Source organism: Pygocentrus nattereri, chromosome 21 (assembly GCF_015220715.1).
Source record: "Pygocentrus nattereri isolate fPygNat1 chromosome 21, fPygNat1.pri, whole genome shotgun sequence".
Lineage (NCBI taxonomy): Eukaryota > Metazoa > Chordata > Actinopteri > Characiformes > Serrasalmidae > Pygocentrus > Pygocentrus nattereri.
Window position 1 is genome coordinate 9,803,057 of NC_051231.1, and position 15,841 is coordinate 9,818,897.

Consider the following 15,841-nt stretch of genomic DNA (forward strand, 5'->3'; position numbering starts at 1 on the left):
GGAAACAGAATTACAGAAAATTATCTAATTTTTTCTCTGCATATCTAGGTAGATACTGCCAAGGTAGCTCTCCCTTTGGTGATGAACCCGAAGGTCTATCATGTCAGATAAATCAACAACACAATTAGAAAATGACATTTTAATTTTCTATTTTACCAAATGGGTGAGAAAAAATGTCATTCTAGGCTCTCTGGAAGTTCTAGATACACCCCTACTTGTGAATACGAGATGTAGTCTAACCAAGTTTCAGTTAGAAGTAATGGAAAACAGCTCTACTCCAGGACTCTTTAATGAAGCAGTCAGTGTAACATATCTGATGGTTTAGATTTGAACTACATTGCCCAGTTTCTCAAGGGTATCTTTTATTGAAAAGCCTTGGTCGGGTTTAACTGCACTGAACACAGGAAGACTTAGAAAACAAGAACTTTATTCATGATCAAGAGCTCTTCTGTATGTTTGATATTTCTAAGGCTATTGAAATTACTGTCATGTGCCATTATTCTCTGTGATTCCCTAACCAGGATCAGAATGACTAACTTTGCAGATGAACAGCTCTGTTAGTGTGTTACCTAATTACCCACCAGTGGTCTACAGCAGAGGTGGGGAACTAAGGGCTGGAGTCCATCAAAGTTTTCCCTGCTCTAACATACCTTCTAAACCTGGAAACCAGCCATTTGCAACATTCTTTCAATTACTCTTGCTATGTCTTTTAAAACTTTCGGTTCTGGCTGCCTGGATGCTGAGTGAAGACATTTGTATCTGAGAACAAATTGAATTTGAATGAACAATACTGCTGGCCAATTTGAAGCAAACAAAAATGGATTCTGGAAACCATGTTTATATTAATCAAACCAGTGAAATAAGTTAGACACTTGACGTTAAAGCAGCAGGTCTCCATGACTAATAAGGAGAACGTTTTAGCTAAGAAAGGTACCTGAGCTAATGCTAAAGCTAGCACTGGAGTTAAGAGCAATGTTAGATGCTGAGAAAGACTCGAATCTTTTCAACAGCCTTTAATAAAACAATACAAAGAGCACTGTACAGTCCTGTTTAATTAGTGAGCTAACCGATCTCAATCTTTTTTGTAAATGTATTTATTTGCATATTATTTATTATTATTAATCACATTAAAATGATTACAGCATCCCAGATAAGGCTTACCTTAGATCCAGTGTAAGTAAATCTGTTAATAGTTTCGTCAGTGAACTGTAAGTTTGGTCACAAGTTAAACCAAAACTTTTTCAGCTACAGGAATGAAATAAAGACAGCACCACCTTCCAGATGATCAGGATCAAATGAGTCAGACATTATATGTTCCTCCGTAACACTTTTCCAACATATTTTTGTTTTATAATCTGAGGAATCACATAATAATAATCTAGTCTAGACTAATTTACAACCACTGTCATTCTTACTGCAGGTTTGTTCAGAGGAGGGTTTTCTGAAAGTTTTTCCCTTCACTTGACAGAAGGAGTTGCATTTCATGATAATTGTAATGGGCTGAGAGGTGTGTCAATCAAAATATTACACATAATGCTCCATCTGTCCCTCCAGGATTGTAGTAACCCTGATCTACAGATGATTCAGAAGAATACATTTTTTGATATTTTGATCATTTGTGTGCTAGTTGGAACTGCATTTTGAATGTACAGAGCAGTGGGTCCTAGCCTGGTCCTCAGGGCCCCCAGAAACTTCACATTTTCCTTCAACACTATGTGTTCCAAGTTGCTGAAAAAATGTGGAACATCTCAGGGGAGCCTGAGGAGAAGGTTGAGAGCCATTGGTATAGAAGATTGCAAGACCAAATTTATGAGGTGTATGAAGTTCTGCTGGAATGCACACTGTAGCTAAGTGTGCCGCTCAGCACCTCCACAAAGCTGCAGGGCAGCCACGTTCTTCTAAAATTCTGCCTTGGTAGGATTGCAAGATTGTGAGTGATAGGGTAGGTGGCCCTGCAAAATAGGCCAAAAATGACCAAAGCATCAATACATTACAGACCACATAAAACGGCCCAGAAAGCAAATGTTTGGCAACTGTTGTTCTATAAGTCAGTTGGGGTTTAGTCACTTTCCCATTGTGATTTTTCCGTGCTGTGGGCAGTGAGTAATAAAGTTTGTGCAGCATATGACTAGGCACTTTGTTGGATTAGAACAGTCTCCTGTGGGTGGCTTCCCAGCCTCTAGACCATATAATAATGCTAATAGCAGCTTTAAAGAGTTCTTTCTCCTCCGTGTCACTTTTAACTCTATGCTTGTTGGCTTTTGTCTGATGTGTGGGTGGGACGCAGGGAGCGAGGCGGCGTGAAGAGGGACTGCTAATGCGCTATTACTCTGAGAGATGGGAATTCCCACGGAACTGCCAAAAAACAAAAGGAATTACAAGAGATTAGCTTTTGCATTTAGACTCTGACGGCGCGCTATTTCAGTAGACGTGACGTCGCCTTTGGTGCGGCAACGTCATTGGTATATTCAGTTGGTTTAATTACATGCCATCTACTGCCACAATTATATTCCGAGCTCTAAATATGACAATGTATTTTATAGGCTAGATGAGCGGGCACATGTTTAGGAATTTGAAGTTTACATATTTCAGTTATACAAATACTATACATATGTTTGTTAGATAAAGCAGACATGCATATGCTTGCTATCAGAAGAAAATATCTCAATTTTTCATGTCTCTTGTATCTCCATTTTTGTCATTTTGTTGGGGAATTTATATTAAAACATGGGAATGTTTTGATTTCTATTTAAGAGGAATTCCTTCCTTTTTTTTCTGTATTATTTGGTTGTTGAGATATAAACAGAGTTATTCAGGTTTAATGTGAAATAACTCATTTTATAGAAACTTAGCAACACTGATTTCTTTGCAGCGATGGTGATGGGAACCAGAGGTCCCGATATCTACATACAACCAAAACAAAATATAATCCTGCACATCTCTGCAGTGCATACAGTTTAAAAATACATTTAAGAGGTTAGCACAAACTTTTGTAAAAACAGTGGTAAACTGTACTACAGCTAAGTCTTCAGTTCAGGCCTTAAATATCAATACTGTTACAATAATGCCAATTTCTGCTAGCATCCCTATGGGATTCTAGTGGTACGTTAGTGCTATGCTAACGCTGATTCACAATATTTTTTGGCCACTCTAGATTACATTTGATGCTTGTAAAAGACATTCCATGTTTTATTTGAAGCTTGAGATATGTATTTCACATTGTTGCTGTCAGTGACTTTCAATAAAGAGCTCTGGCACAGAGATGCTGCAGTTTTCCATTTCTAACAACTTATTAAAACGCATTGTACTGGTTAACACTCATATCCAGTTCTAGAAGGCCTACAGTGACCTTTTTTCTCAAAAAAATGATTCCAGTACTACAAAATGTAAGAGGTTTGGTTCACTAATTGGTCCTAATTATGTTAGTGGTCAGTCTGACACAAAGTCTTCATTTCAGGTCCTGAAGTCCAGTGGGAGAGCTCACTTGTGTGTATGTACCTATATATCAGTCTGACAAGCATGAAGATGATTTTAAATAACAATGAAGCAAAAATTAGACTTTATTTCACATTAATCATTAGGCCTTCTCTGGAGACCTAAAAGGCTCAGACGGTTTCCTGCTGTGGCAAAAATGTCTCCAGCAACGTATTTGTAACCATCTCACATAATAATGTTCTGTGGGGAAGCTTTTGAAGGCGTCAGATGCATCAGACATGCAGCTCCATCACTGTGAACAATTCTGAATGTTTCTCTAAAATGATGCCATCAAATCAAACTAAATGTATATCTTAATGAATGTTATGAAGAAACATTAAAAAATCTGTGGTATTCCCTTTTAACTCCAATGCCTTGACACTTACTGTCTTTTCATGTTTAAGAATCAAGGGGGTAAGTTACCTCAGCGGGAATGATGTGGAGTGCCCAGTCCTTCTATCCTGTCAGTATATCCCATGCAATACAATGATCTGCCCTGGTGGACCTCGTTACCCCGCACTGTGGCCACTTCAAAGCGGTTGGCCTGGCCCTCGCACATATTGGGGTCAACCTCCTCTCTCACTCTCCCAATAATAATGAGATAGTATTAGCTGATTAGAGAGGCCCTTCACAAAAAAGGATTACAGCTAGAGATGGCAAGAGTAGAGAGAGCAAGAGAGAGAGGAGGGAGGTAAAAACGAAAAAAAAAAAAAAAACCTGATCACTAGGCTGCTAGTTGTGCCAGAGAAGCAGTGGGATACAGCTTCACAGCAAGAGAGGAGTGTGCTGGGTAAATTTTTAGGTTTTTTTTTTCACCCCCTCCTTCCTCTTTCGCTCTTGTGGCTTGAAAAAAAAAAGGGACGAGGCAGCCGGTGCCTGTTCCTTGCGCTCGTTTGTTTAGCCGACTCGGCACGTCTAATGCGATCGGGGGAAGTGAGGGAAGAAGAGGGTGCCCTGGGAAAAAAAAAAAGAGAGCAGGATGGACAGAGTGAACCGGGTGTTGAACGTGGTGAGACGGATGTCCCCCAGGAAGAGGGAGAGGGGCTTTCAGTGGGAGGCGGAGAGCCCCGAGACCTGTGAGGAAAGCCTCTGCTCCCTGAGCCTCTGCATCAGTGGTAAGACCACCCTGGGCAAACTTTGTCTCCGTCTTTCTCTTTCTCTCTCTCTCACTCACTTTTTGTGTTGCTTCCTTTTTCACTCCCCCCTACCCTAATCCCCTCTTCATTATTCCGGCACGCTTTAAATAATAACTGTGACCTGTGGTGTTCGGTGATGTGCCTGAAGAGGTGCAGGGTGAAACATTCTCTCTTTCTCTCGCTTTCTTTTTTCTTCTCTCCCTCTCTCCCTCTTTCTCAGGCTGGTTTCAGTCATTATCAGCCTCCCTGATCCCTCAGGGTGGAAGGGAGCGCTGAATTTGTGGTGACACACTTAAACTTAATGCCGCAAAGAGCACAGCTATCTTAAAGCGATTCCATTGATTTGAGCAAAATTGATTTTTTTTTCACTTCTTAAGGTTTAAATATTTGATGGGGCTCATGTTTCTGCTTGATCCCAGTACAGCATGCTGGAGAAAATAAGGCATAATTACCACACTTTAGTCTTTTTGTTGTGAGCGTTGTGAGCACATTTATCTTCACTACATCCAAACTCATTAGGTTCCAGAAGGATTCAATTAAGTGATGCCACAAAAACTTGGGTAAAGGATCTGATCCGTATCAGTCGATCTTTCTTCTCAGATTTATGAATAGTACTGACAGCCTTTTCAACAGAGAACTTAGACGACAATTATCAGACGCATTACCAAATCTCTAAGGGAGCTTGATGAAGTTACTCAAGTTATTCTCACATGAGCTCTTGGATCAACTTCCATGAGCAGATGTTCAAACAGAAGAGTGATGGCACTCGTGATGGCCTCTGCTGGTGGTCTCCGCACAGGTGGATTCATTTTCATTAACATCTTTACTTACGGTTGCTCTTATTCAACCACCCTAAACACGTCTGATCTCATCTTTGGAGTTATACCACTTCCATTTCATGCTCAAGCTGCTGTCACTGTCAAAAAACCAACCAAACAAAAAAACATGTATCCCCATTTTTTCCTGTCATTTGAACACAGCAGGTTGCACTGTGTGACGATTTCAACGTGAATGGATCAGTATAAATGCTCCAAAATTATAATAATAGAATCTCTTTACATTGAAGGGGAATTACACTGATTTTAAAAAATTCTCTAGAAATCAGTCAGTATCATATAGGCAAAGTCATTCAGAGTGGTTTGATGTAAAATGCTTAATTTTAGAGAAATTTATTGACTCAGATTTCTTTACAGTGGTGGTGATGGGAACCAAGGGTTACAATGCTTACAACACAAATATAGCTATTTATTTACCATATAAACCCACCAGTGAACTCACACAAGTCTTCTGAGTTTTTATATGTAATGTTGATGATAGTAAATTATAATTTAATTATAATGTGGGGACTATTTTGCCCAGTGCCCTGCATGTACCCCTCCACCAAGAATGTGTTTTTAAAAAAGACATTTTCAGCCAAAATCTTCTCAAAACTACTGTAAAACAATGTCTCAGGCCTCAGGCAGCGTATTCAGTAACTTTCTAATAGGTAGCTTTTAGACGCATTAAACTCTTCAGATGTCTGGTTCCTATCAGCACCACTGTGAACAATTCTGAGTTTCTCTAAAATCTCACATCAGACCTCTCTGAATAGCTTTGTTTGCTATCTAGTGTCGACCAGAGGAGGATGGATTCCCATTTTGAGTCTTGGTTTCTCTCAAGGTTTCTTCCTCTTGCTCTTAGGGAGTATTTCTTGCCACCGTTGCCATCGGACCCAGATTTTGACAGACAACAGACATCGCCTGTTGTTAAAAGTCCCATATAAATAAACTTTGACTTGAATGTTTACATTTTAACAGTTTAATTGAAAAATGGGCAGAATTCCCCCTTTAATGGGCAGAATTCCCCATTGTAGACATCACTTAACACCTTTGTCTAGCTTTTTTTAAAATCTGGTTTGAACTTTATCCTCTTACATGTCCAGGGTCCCTGGGGAGGGCCCAACGTTTTATTACACACTTCTATAACCTAAGAATAGCTCGGCCAGTTTGCGTTGAAGTGTGCATAGTTATTGAATAATAAGCTTTGAATTTTACAAGGTTTTTGTTTTTGACTGGTAACTAATTTTGCGTCAGGCATGTCCCATAAAATTATAGATTTTTTGTGCTTTATTCCATTGCAATAGCCTACATGGTCCTTGTTTACATTGGTTATGTTCTTCAAACCTAATCACATCTAAAGTACCATGACCAGAATAAGGCACCCTGTTGTGTCATAATGTACAGACAAATAAGACGTTGAATTGCAATCGGTTCTTTCATTTCAAATTCCAACTGACTTTCAAATAGATTACACCGTGTCACATTTCATGTTATTCAGAACAATTCCGAACCCGGCTTAACATATTCCATGGTCCCTGAGGCTTGCGAACTGTTTAATGAGCTTTTCACTTTTATTCCCGGGGGAGGCTGCCTTCCTCTCCAGCGGCAGTATATAATTATGAACAGTAAAGTGTAATTAGGTATCAGTAATAATGAGATATAAGAGAATTTATAACTGCATCAAGTGGGTCTGGATATAGCTGGAGAAAGCAGGTCATTTTTAGTCAGATCTTCATGCACAGTCCAAGAGGACTTAAACCGGGGTCAAACTGCCATGTTTCGTAATGTTCACCATGTCAACCTTGTACAGTGAGGTCACTGTAAGATATTGACTCTTACTAGTCAAGTGTATGAATGAATATACACTGAGGAATAGTCTGCATTGTTGTCACAGTCTGAAACTTCAAGCTATTACTTCTTAGAGGTTCATTCAGGTGCCATATTATGCTCCTGTTGGATCTTTTTCATTCAGCAACAGACTGTTTTTCATTGACCTTGTAGCATAGTGGGTAATTGCACTCCAAATTGTAGACTGGGGTTCGATTCCCTGCCCAGGCAAGCACAGCACACTAGACCAATAAGGGTCTTTGAGCAAGAATCCCAATGCTGCACTTGCTACATATGTAACCTGATTGAATTGCAAATGTCTCTACATAAGAGGGTCTACAAAATGCATACATGTCAATGAAAATATGAGCTGCACATTTGTCAATGATTGCAATTGCATTTTTTTTCATGGAGATTTTGCTGTTGGCTAAATTTAATCTATTTAATATTCAGAACACAACAAATGCACCCTGATACGTTCCAACATTACAGTGTGAGCAAGTTTTTAGTCATCCCTTTGTTGATTAGGTAGCTGTCGTGCTAATAGCCCACTGTGCCAGACCTGATGATAGCTTTAAGCTTTCATCATGGCAAAGGCTGTGTTTAAGAGCAACAAATGCTTCCTAATTTCTAGTAATAGAAGAGCTCAGTCTGCATTAAAATAGATCGTGTTACAGCTAGCAAGAGGCTAAAAATGGGTGCCATCTTGTAACTTGTATCAAGTTAGTGTGATGAGTGAGGCACAGAGAGGGAATGATCACCCAGAGCTCTTGAAAAGGGGGCTAAATATATACCCTTCTGAATCTTTTTACAAAGGTGTGGTACACCAGGGAAGCAAGGAGCTGCTCTCAAACTTCATACAAAGATGTTTCTGGTGTTTCTGTTTGAGCCCTTTACTTTGTATCACTTCTAAAACTTTAGATTTCTGATACAGGAATTGTTAGGCAAGTCATACCTTCATACAAGCTGGGTAATGTTTTTCTCTCACATACTACTCCATCATATATCTAGTACTGGAAATATTTGGCACAGGGAAAGAGATTGCTACAGTTTCTCATGTGCTACATGTTTGCCAGAGATCAGAAAACAGGCCAAGGAGATAAATATCTGTAAATATATTTATAGATATTATTAGATATTGAACATTTTTCAATATACAAAATCTCACACACTATGTGGCAGCCTTTTACTATTTAGACAGCAAGACAGTTGAAGACCAGCCATGCACTCATAAGAGCACAAACCAGTGGGATAATTAGAGTTAGGAAGCTACTTTCAGTGAGAATAAAAAGGCCTTGAGTTTGAGGACTCACCAAAGCTGTGTACAGTCAAATCTGATCATTTAAATAACTGCAGATTTCACAGACAGTTTTGTTATTTGTCAGTTTCATCTTTGGAATATATATACAAACAAAGTCCTGTGTGATAGAGGTGCATGCAAATTTGACCATAACATTTAAATTGTTTAATGATTACTTATGTTATTGACAATGATTTTAATGTCAATAATGACATTAAAAATAGAAAATAACAATGATAATCATTAATCATTGTAATTTTAATACTATCTATTTCATCTCTGGCCAGTAGTAGGGGCAGTATATCTCCTGCTTGACCCCAAACTACCCCTATGAGAACAACCACTGGCTCATGAGCCTGGTAAACACTGTCTAATTGGCTTACTATCAAAACATCCACATGGGCAGTCATGGGCTGGAGGTTAGGGAACCAGCCTTGTGACCGGAAGGTCGCCGGTTTGATCCCCAGAGCCAACAGCACATGACTGAGGTGTCCTTGAGCAAGACACCTAACCCCCAACTGCTCCCCGGGCGCTGCGGATTGGGCTGCCCACCGCTTCGGGCAAGTGTGCTCACTGCCCCCTAGTGTGTGTGTTCACTAGTCTGTATGTGGTGTTTCACTTCACGGATGGGTTAAATGCGGAGGTGAAATTTCCCTGTTGTGGGACTAATAAGGTTCATTTAATTTAATTAGGGTGTGCTTCATGTGAATAATATGTATATGGGTGTGTCCATTGCAAATGATATGCAAATAAAGTATAACTGAGCGCTTGTCATGTACCAAAGCTGATTCACTAATTGTGCTCAAATCAACACTTGTTTTTTTGTTGTACGACAGTCCTGAATCAGATATGGGGCAGTTTGTACACCATTCAGGTCAAATCTGAGCTCTTCTGAACACAAACTTCAGGGAAGAGGCTATGTCCTAAAACAAGAGAGGAAGAAACAAAAAGTCCACATATTGTCTGCAATGTGAAGTTGGTGAGATATATCACAGCCTTTTATTTGTTTTTCTCAGTTTTCAAAGTGCTTTTCAGGTTTAAAATGAGAATTAAGAAAGACACATACTTACCAAGCTTGGTAAGATCATTAGTGTTCAACATTCATATACATGGTCTACACTTCATGCCACATGAAGGGTAGGAGAACGAGACATGGGTGTTGATTGGTTGGACAGTATATCAGGGCTCCTTTCATCCACATCCTTCAAAAGTAGATTAGCCTGCTGTTTGGGTTGAGAGTGTGGTAAGTTTGGTGAAAACCTGAAGGCCCCTGAGACTCTGCTGACCCACATTAGACATGGCATAAGTGTGATGATGCCTCTTTGTAGTTTCCTCAGACACAGGGCCGTTGACTATATGTCTGTGTGGATCTGGTTCTGTAGGAGGGCAAAAGCGAGACCATGCTTCTTTCATTTACTGTTCAAACATGCTCCGTCTATAGCCATGGAGCCCCTACGCAGGGTTCCTGCATGTTGAATATTTTATAAGCACAGCAGACAGAGAGAGAAAGACGAGAAATGCCAACATCTGCAATGTTGGCTGTGGTTTTGTCATCTGTCGCTACATTCATCCCCATTCTAAAGTGTGTCACGCCAATCGTCTCAACATGAAAATACGTATTTTTCTTCTTTTTGGCAGCAGCGGTGGTGGGGAGGGGTCATAAACAGCAAAGACATGTCTTGGAGAGACTGGGGACGTCAGTGAGATTTGTGGGGAGAGTTTGGAAAAGAGATTATGGCAAATGTGAAATGACAAATGTTTGCAGCGACTGGGAAGTGCAAGCAAACCGATTATCTTTTGTTTGCTTTTTTTCCACTCCTCCCATTTTCCTTATCAGTCACTCCAAAGGTAAAGATGTTTGGAACACATTTTAAAATACAAGGACACTTTTTTGTAGAGTAATGCCTTTCATGATTTATCTGGCTGCTGGAGAAGCACTGCCGTGCAGTTGTTGCTACTCTGAGCAAGCATATTGAGAAAAGCTGTTAGGTATGTCTCATCTCTTAGCAGTTCTGAATATAGACTCATTTGCAAGTACTTGACTGTATAATTCTGTCCTAACTAGCCGTATCCAGCCTGTGTGAAGTGAAATTAGGTCAGAGCACATGCTTTTTTTCCCACCCACTTTCTCATCATCTCTCTTCACTCTTTTTCTTCATCTGTCTCCTTCCTTGACTCCCTTATTACAACAATTATTTTGTATATTCATGTCCTTGAGGTACTCTTTTCATGCAGTATATTGCGCCGGCTACTATAGAAGCTGATTAACATAGAAGCAATAGAGTCTGCTCTTAATTACCCTAGTTTGAATATTCATTGCTATGTAATTATGCTGTTTTTCCTCCAATTTCCTATCCCATAGACCTTTTTATGCACTTTTACAAGACACAAAGTGACATGATAAACAACATATTCTTCTCTCCGAGGCCAAAGCTGTAAGTAGAGCATAGTTTTGAAGGCAAGGCAAAAAATGCTGGCTCACTTTCCACTGCCACATTGCCACTATGATTTTGTGTGAATTATGAATATTGAGAGAGTGCAAGACAATTTCATTTGCTACAAAAATACAGAAGCAAAGTTCAGGGAGAGTGTTAAGGCATGAAAGACAAAGTCAAAGCTGAGCAAACTGTGCCAGTCGTCTGGTTGGGGCAGCAATAGACATGAAAGACTTGTTGAGCTATCCTACTGGATTGATGTTGAAAAATCTGTTTCCTGTGAGAGTTCAATAACGCACCAGCTGTGAACGATTTGTTTCATCTCATTTGCCACCTTCTTTACTAATGCAACTCAAAAGCTTACGGTTCTTCCTTTGATAATTTATTATCAACACACTGGTGTTGTTCACTGGAGCTTAACTTGAAAAGCCCACTTCTTATTTGCTCTCAAACGACAGACGTGTCAACAGAGAGATGAGCTTGGCCGGGTGTGCTTGCTAGGTTCACTTTCGTTTGCTGTGTTGCTCACATTGAGACCATGTTTTCGCAGAGGAAAAGGAATCTTTCATATAAGGAGAGAAACATATACTGTATATTCACCGATCAGGCATAACATTATGACCACTTTCTTGTTTCTATCCTCATTGTCCATTTTATCAGCTCCACTTACTTTATAGGTGCACTTTGTAGTTCCACGGTTACAGACTGTAGTCCATCTGTTTCTCTGCATACTTTACTAGCCCCCTTTTACCCTGTTCTTCAGTGGTCAGGACCCCCACAGAGCAGGTAATATTTGGGTGGTGGATCATTCTCAGCACTGCAGTAATGTGGTGATGGTGGTGTCTTTGTGTTGTGCTGGTATGAGTGGATCAGACACAACAGTAAAGAATGCGTTTAATAGTAGCTTTTAATATTATGGGTAAAATTCATAATGACTGAACCAAAAGAAACCCAAATTACTTGGAAATAAATCTGGTTCCATTGACTTGCATGTTCTTTTTTTCTTCTCCTTTAAAGTTGTCTCCTGCAAAGTAGTTGTTTGGAGGGATGATACATGTGTGTGTGTGTGTGTGTGTGTGTGTGTATATATATATATATATATATATATATATATAAATAAATATATAAAATGTGTGTGTGTGTGTGTGTGTATGTCAAATCTCAGTCAAAATAGTGATTATGTAGCTACAAATTTCTGAACAGGTTGTATGTAAAATAATCCACTTGCATAATCAGAATATACTATATGTGTATTGATCCAGACACTGATACTGTCCTCATCAGACAAGCAGTACTTCGGTAATGGCCATTTTGGCTTAAAATGAAATAAATGAAGATTGGTTAAGTTTATTACTTATATTAACTCAAGCTGACGTTTTAAAATTTGTTTTGCTTTTGGAAATGCATAGAAAACAATACACTCTATTCTGTCCACATAGGATGCAAAAGATTAGCACCCCTAATGCCATTCTAATAACTATAAAAATGACAAAAGCTTATGATTGAAACATTAAACATTTATACTGTGAAGTCACAAAACGCTGACTGTTAGTGATATTAGTACATTGTTAATACCAGGAACATCCCCATGTTCACATACAGGACATTTGCTAGACAGTATCCTCAACATATATGTTAGGGTATATTAGGACTTTTTTAGTACACTTTTTGCCTTATGTCACAGTGCTTTTATTCAGTGTACTGTGACTATAAGAGAGCCTTCTTTGCAGGAAACCAGTGATACCCTACTAGGCCACCTTGGTCACCATATGGTGTGAGGGCTGCCTTATGTGGCAGCTAAAGAAAGAAGTCTGGATTATACTGTGATGACATTAAATCCACAGTACAAACAAACAGTCCTATTTTGAAATGAATAACAAAGTTGGTCTAAATGGCACTGTTTTGTGATGCTAGTTCATGTACACAGTTCTTTGTGTACAAATGGCCTTTTTTGTGTGTTAAATATGGCAGCTGTTCTTGTTTAGCACAGCCTCATCTCACTGTCTAGACAGTAATCTCTTTTTGTAGACAGTCTCGCACTCACCACCATTTCTAGCAGAACAATATTTCCAACTGCCACAAATGCGAAGCATGTCAGTGTGCAGCTTTTGACATCATTCATATCCCCCTTTTTTCCTTCTTTCACACATTTATCTTTGTTTTTTTCTGTGGTGAAAGGGATGTCACGGCACAAATATTTATAATAATAATGCGTATAAAGAATTATTAAAACAGAGGATGCATAAACCTGCACAAAGATGGGTAAAATAGGCAATAACAGCAGCCAGTTTGCTGTTTACAGCACAAAAAAGAAAATACCACCCTACCGGAGGTAAGACACCCTAAGCTATTTGTCATAGTTTTACTCAATGTATCATTTATGTTAAATTTTTATCATTTTTCATCTTTGCATTTTTCCAAAGTTGTGTTATTATTTAAGTACAAAACTAAAAATATTTCATTTTAAAATAAAATCAATCAGTTTGTGTTTTGATGATTCTATTTCAGTTTAATAAGCTATTGCGAAAGACAAATGGCAGTAAAATAGAAACTTAAATTATTAAATTCTGTATTCTTATAGTGTAGTTCTTATTAGTTTTATTAGTACTACAACAATATTAATAATTTAAACAAAGCATTAGCATTCAACATTTAATTGGTAAGTGTAAATGATTCTTGTTGACAGAACAGATCTAGCGTACATTTAAGCCTGCTTTTTATTTAACGTCAATACAATATCAATTTAACGTCAATACAATCTCATCTTCAGCAAGGCAGGTAAAAATATGACCTAACTCTAGCTAACAATCGCTATAACTAGCATGTAACATGAAAGCTTGCTGCCTAGTGATCTTTATGGTATACTGAAGAAAAGATTTCCCTGTAAAACCAAAAACATTGCTCTCTCCACCTCAACTTACTTTCATGGGTGAGTGTATGTAACCTTCAGACTCTGGATTTTGGATCATAAACAGCTCTTTGAACAATCAAACCTGAGCTTCAACCTGACCAATCAGAGGGACAGACCACCCAGTCCTTTTCATGTTACTTTTTTCTTGTTCATGATACGTGTGGCATCAGAGTGCCCATGCTAACCCCTGTAAATTGCTTTAATTGGACTTTAATTGGACAAAAGAGGAAAGTCAACTAGTCCAGTCCGTTTAACTGGGGAAGTGATGGCACCAGGATGCACTGTGGGTTGAAGACAAGGTGGTGGAAGGAGTGTGTTGCTCTGGGTGATGTTAAGCCTTCATGTGGATGTCAGTGTGACGCGCCACCTACTTAAACATTGTTTCAGATCAGTTACACCCTTTTATGGCGGTGGTGTCCCTAGATATCAGTGGCCTCTTTCAGCAGCATAGGTCACTCTGCCACACTGCACACATTGGTGCTGTGCTGAAATAGTTTGATGACGAAGAGGTGACGAAGAGGTCAAGGTGTTGCTGTGGCCTCCAATATCCAATCGAACACATGAGGGATGTGTTGGAACAAGGAGTCGTTGTACTAATAACAGCATTGATGACTATTATTATTATTGTTATTATTGTTATTATTATTGCCTTTCAAGGTTTTAATGAACTTTTCATGTAAATAGTTTAAAAGAAATAAAATACAAAGAAAAAACTTATTAGCAAACATCAGTTTGAGACATTTTAACCATGTCACGGTTGGCCCCTCCCAATCCTGTCCGTGTGCGTTTTTGTTGTGGTCCTAGTCCAACTCCTTGTTTTGTAACTCCGCCCCTGATTGTCTGCACCTGACCCTCATTGTCCCTGTGTTACTTAAGCCCTGTGTTTGCCCTTAGTGTTCGCCAGTCTTTGTTTAATGTATTGGTCTTTGTCCGCTGTATTGTGTTTGAATCTGTTTGCTATTTGTGTTTCTTGTCATGTCTGAACCCTAATCTGTCCGTATTGGCTCTTTGACCCTGGACCGTTTTGACTGCGACCCTGGATTTGCCCTTAATATAAGTCGCTTACCTCCGCACATGCGTCCGCCTCATCGCTCCGCGTCACAAACCACAACAAATGAATCTTCTAGTGTATGGCTTATGAATATACTGATTTATGAAAATCCCTGTTCAGCGTACATGAAATGCCATTGCTATTACACACACTTTTACATTTTCACTTCAGAACAGTGAAAATATTACTTGTTCATTTCTTCCCAGATTGCATTTCCATTGTGTGTAACATTAAATCCTGTGAGAAATGAGCTAAAGCTATAAGGAGCAGCTAGAAGGTCACATCAAAGCACGGTGATTAATTCCCTATAAGTCATCAGGCCTTTTAATGCGAACGATGCCTGCTCTGATGTTCGGCATTTGTCAGAGAATTCAATAAGCCATGCTGACAAATTCGGGTAGAGGTGGGAAATGTGGGGTGATTGCTTTTTTGTCTCCTCTTTCTACTTCTGTACCTAAACCTTGTGATTTGTCGTTGGTTCTATGGAGGGAGATATCAATATTTTATAGTTTTCTGAGTAACGGCTGTGTGCAGGGAGGGAGGCGAGATGTTGATGTTTAATTGCTGTTGCGTTGTGTTGCGTCAGTGGGCGTGGAGACCGATTGCAGCGTGGGGACAAATGTGAGCATGATGTGGAGGAGTGGATGAAAGCGTGAGGCAGACTGAGTGAGGAAAGAGAAATCATTTTTGGAAAGTGTTAATGTTCGGGTATGGGCACAGCATTACAAATGAATGAGGAAGAGTGGGTGAGAGTCAACAGACACAAACTTACACAGGGAATGAGGACAGTTTAAAGGCCTCATATCATGGAAAATAGAATTTTCTGACTTTGATGTAGTATGTAAACACTGTAAAAGCTGAACTACATACTACTCAGTCTACTGTCTTT

At 39.3% G+C, this 15,841-nt stretch overlaps 1 protein-coding gene across 2 annotated transcripts in view; it reads left to right on the top strand.

Annotated features, from left to right (window-relative positions):
- The first annotated feature begins 4,370 nt into the window (after nt 1-4,370).
- grip2b (glutamate receptor interacting protein 2b) overlaps nt 4,371-15,841 on the top strand; it is a 200,801-nt gene continuing 189,330 nt past the window's right edge. For both annotated transcript variants that reach the window (XM_037532362.1, XM_037532363.1), the window contains exon 1: nt 4,371-4,589. In XM_037532362.1, coding sequence (XP_037388259.1) covers nt 4,454-4,589 — 136 coding nt within the window. In that variant the 5' untranslated portion in view covers nt 4,371-4,453. The remainder of the gene's footprint in view (nt 4,590-15,841) is intronic.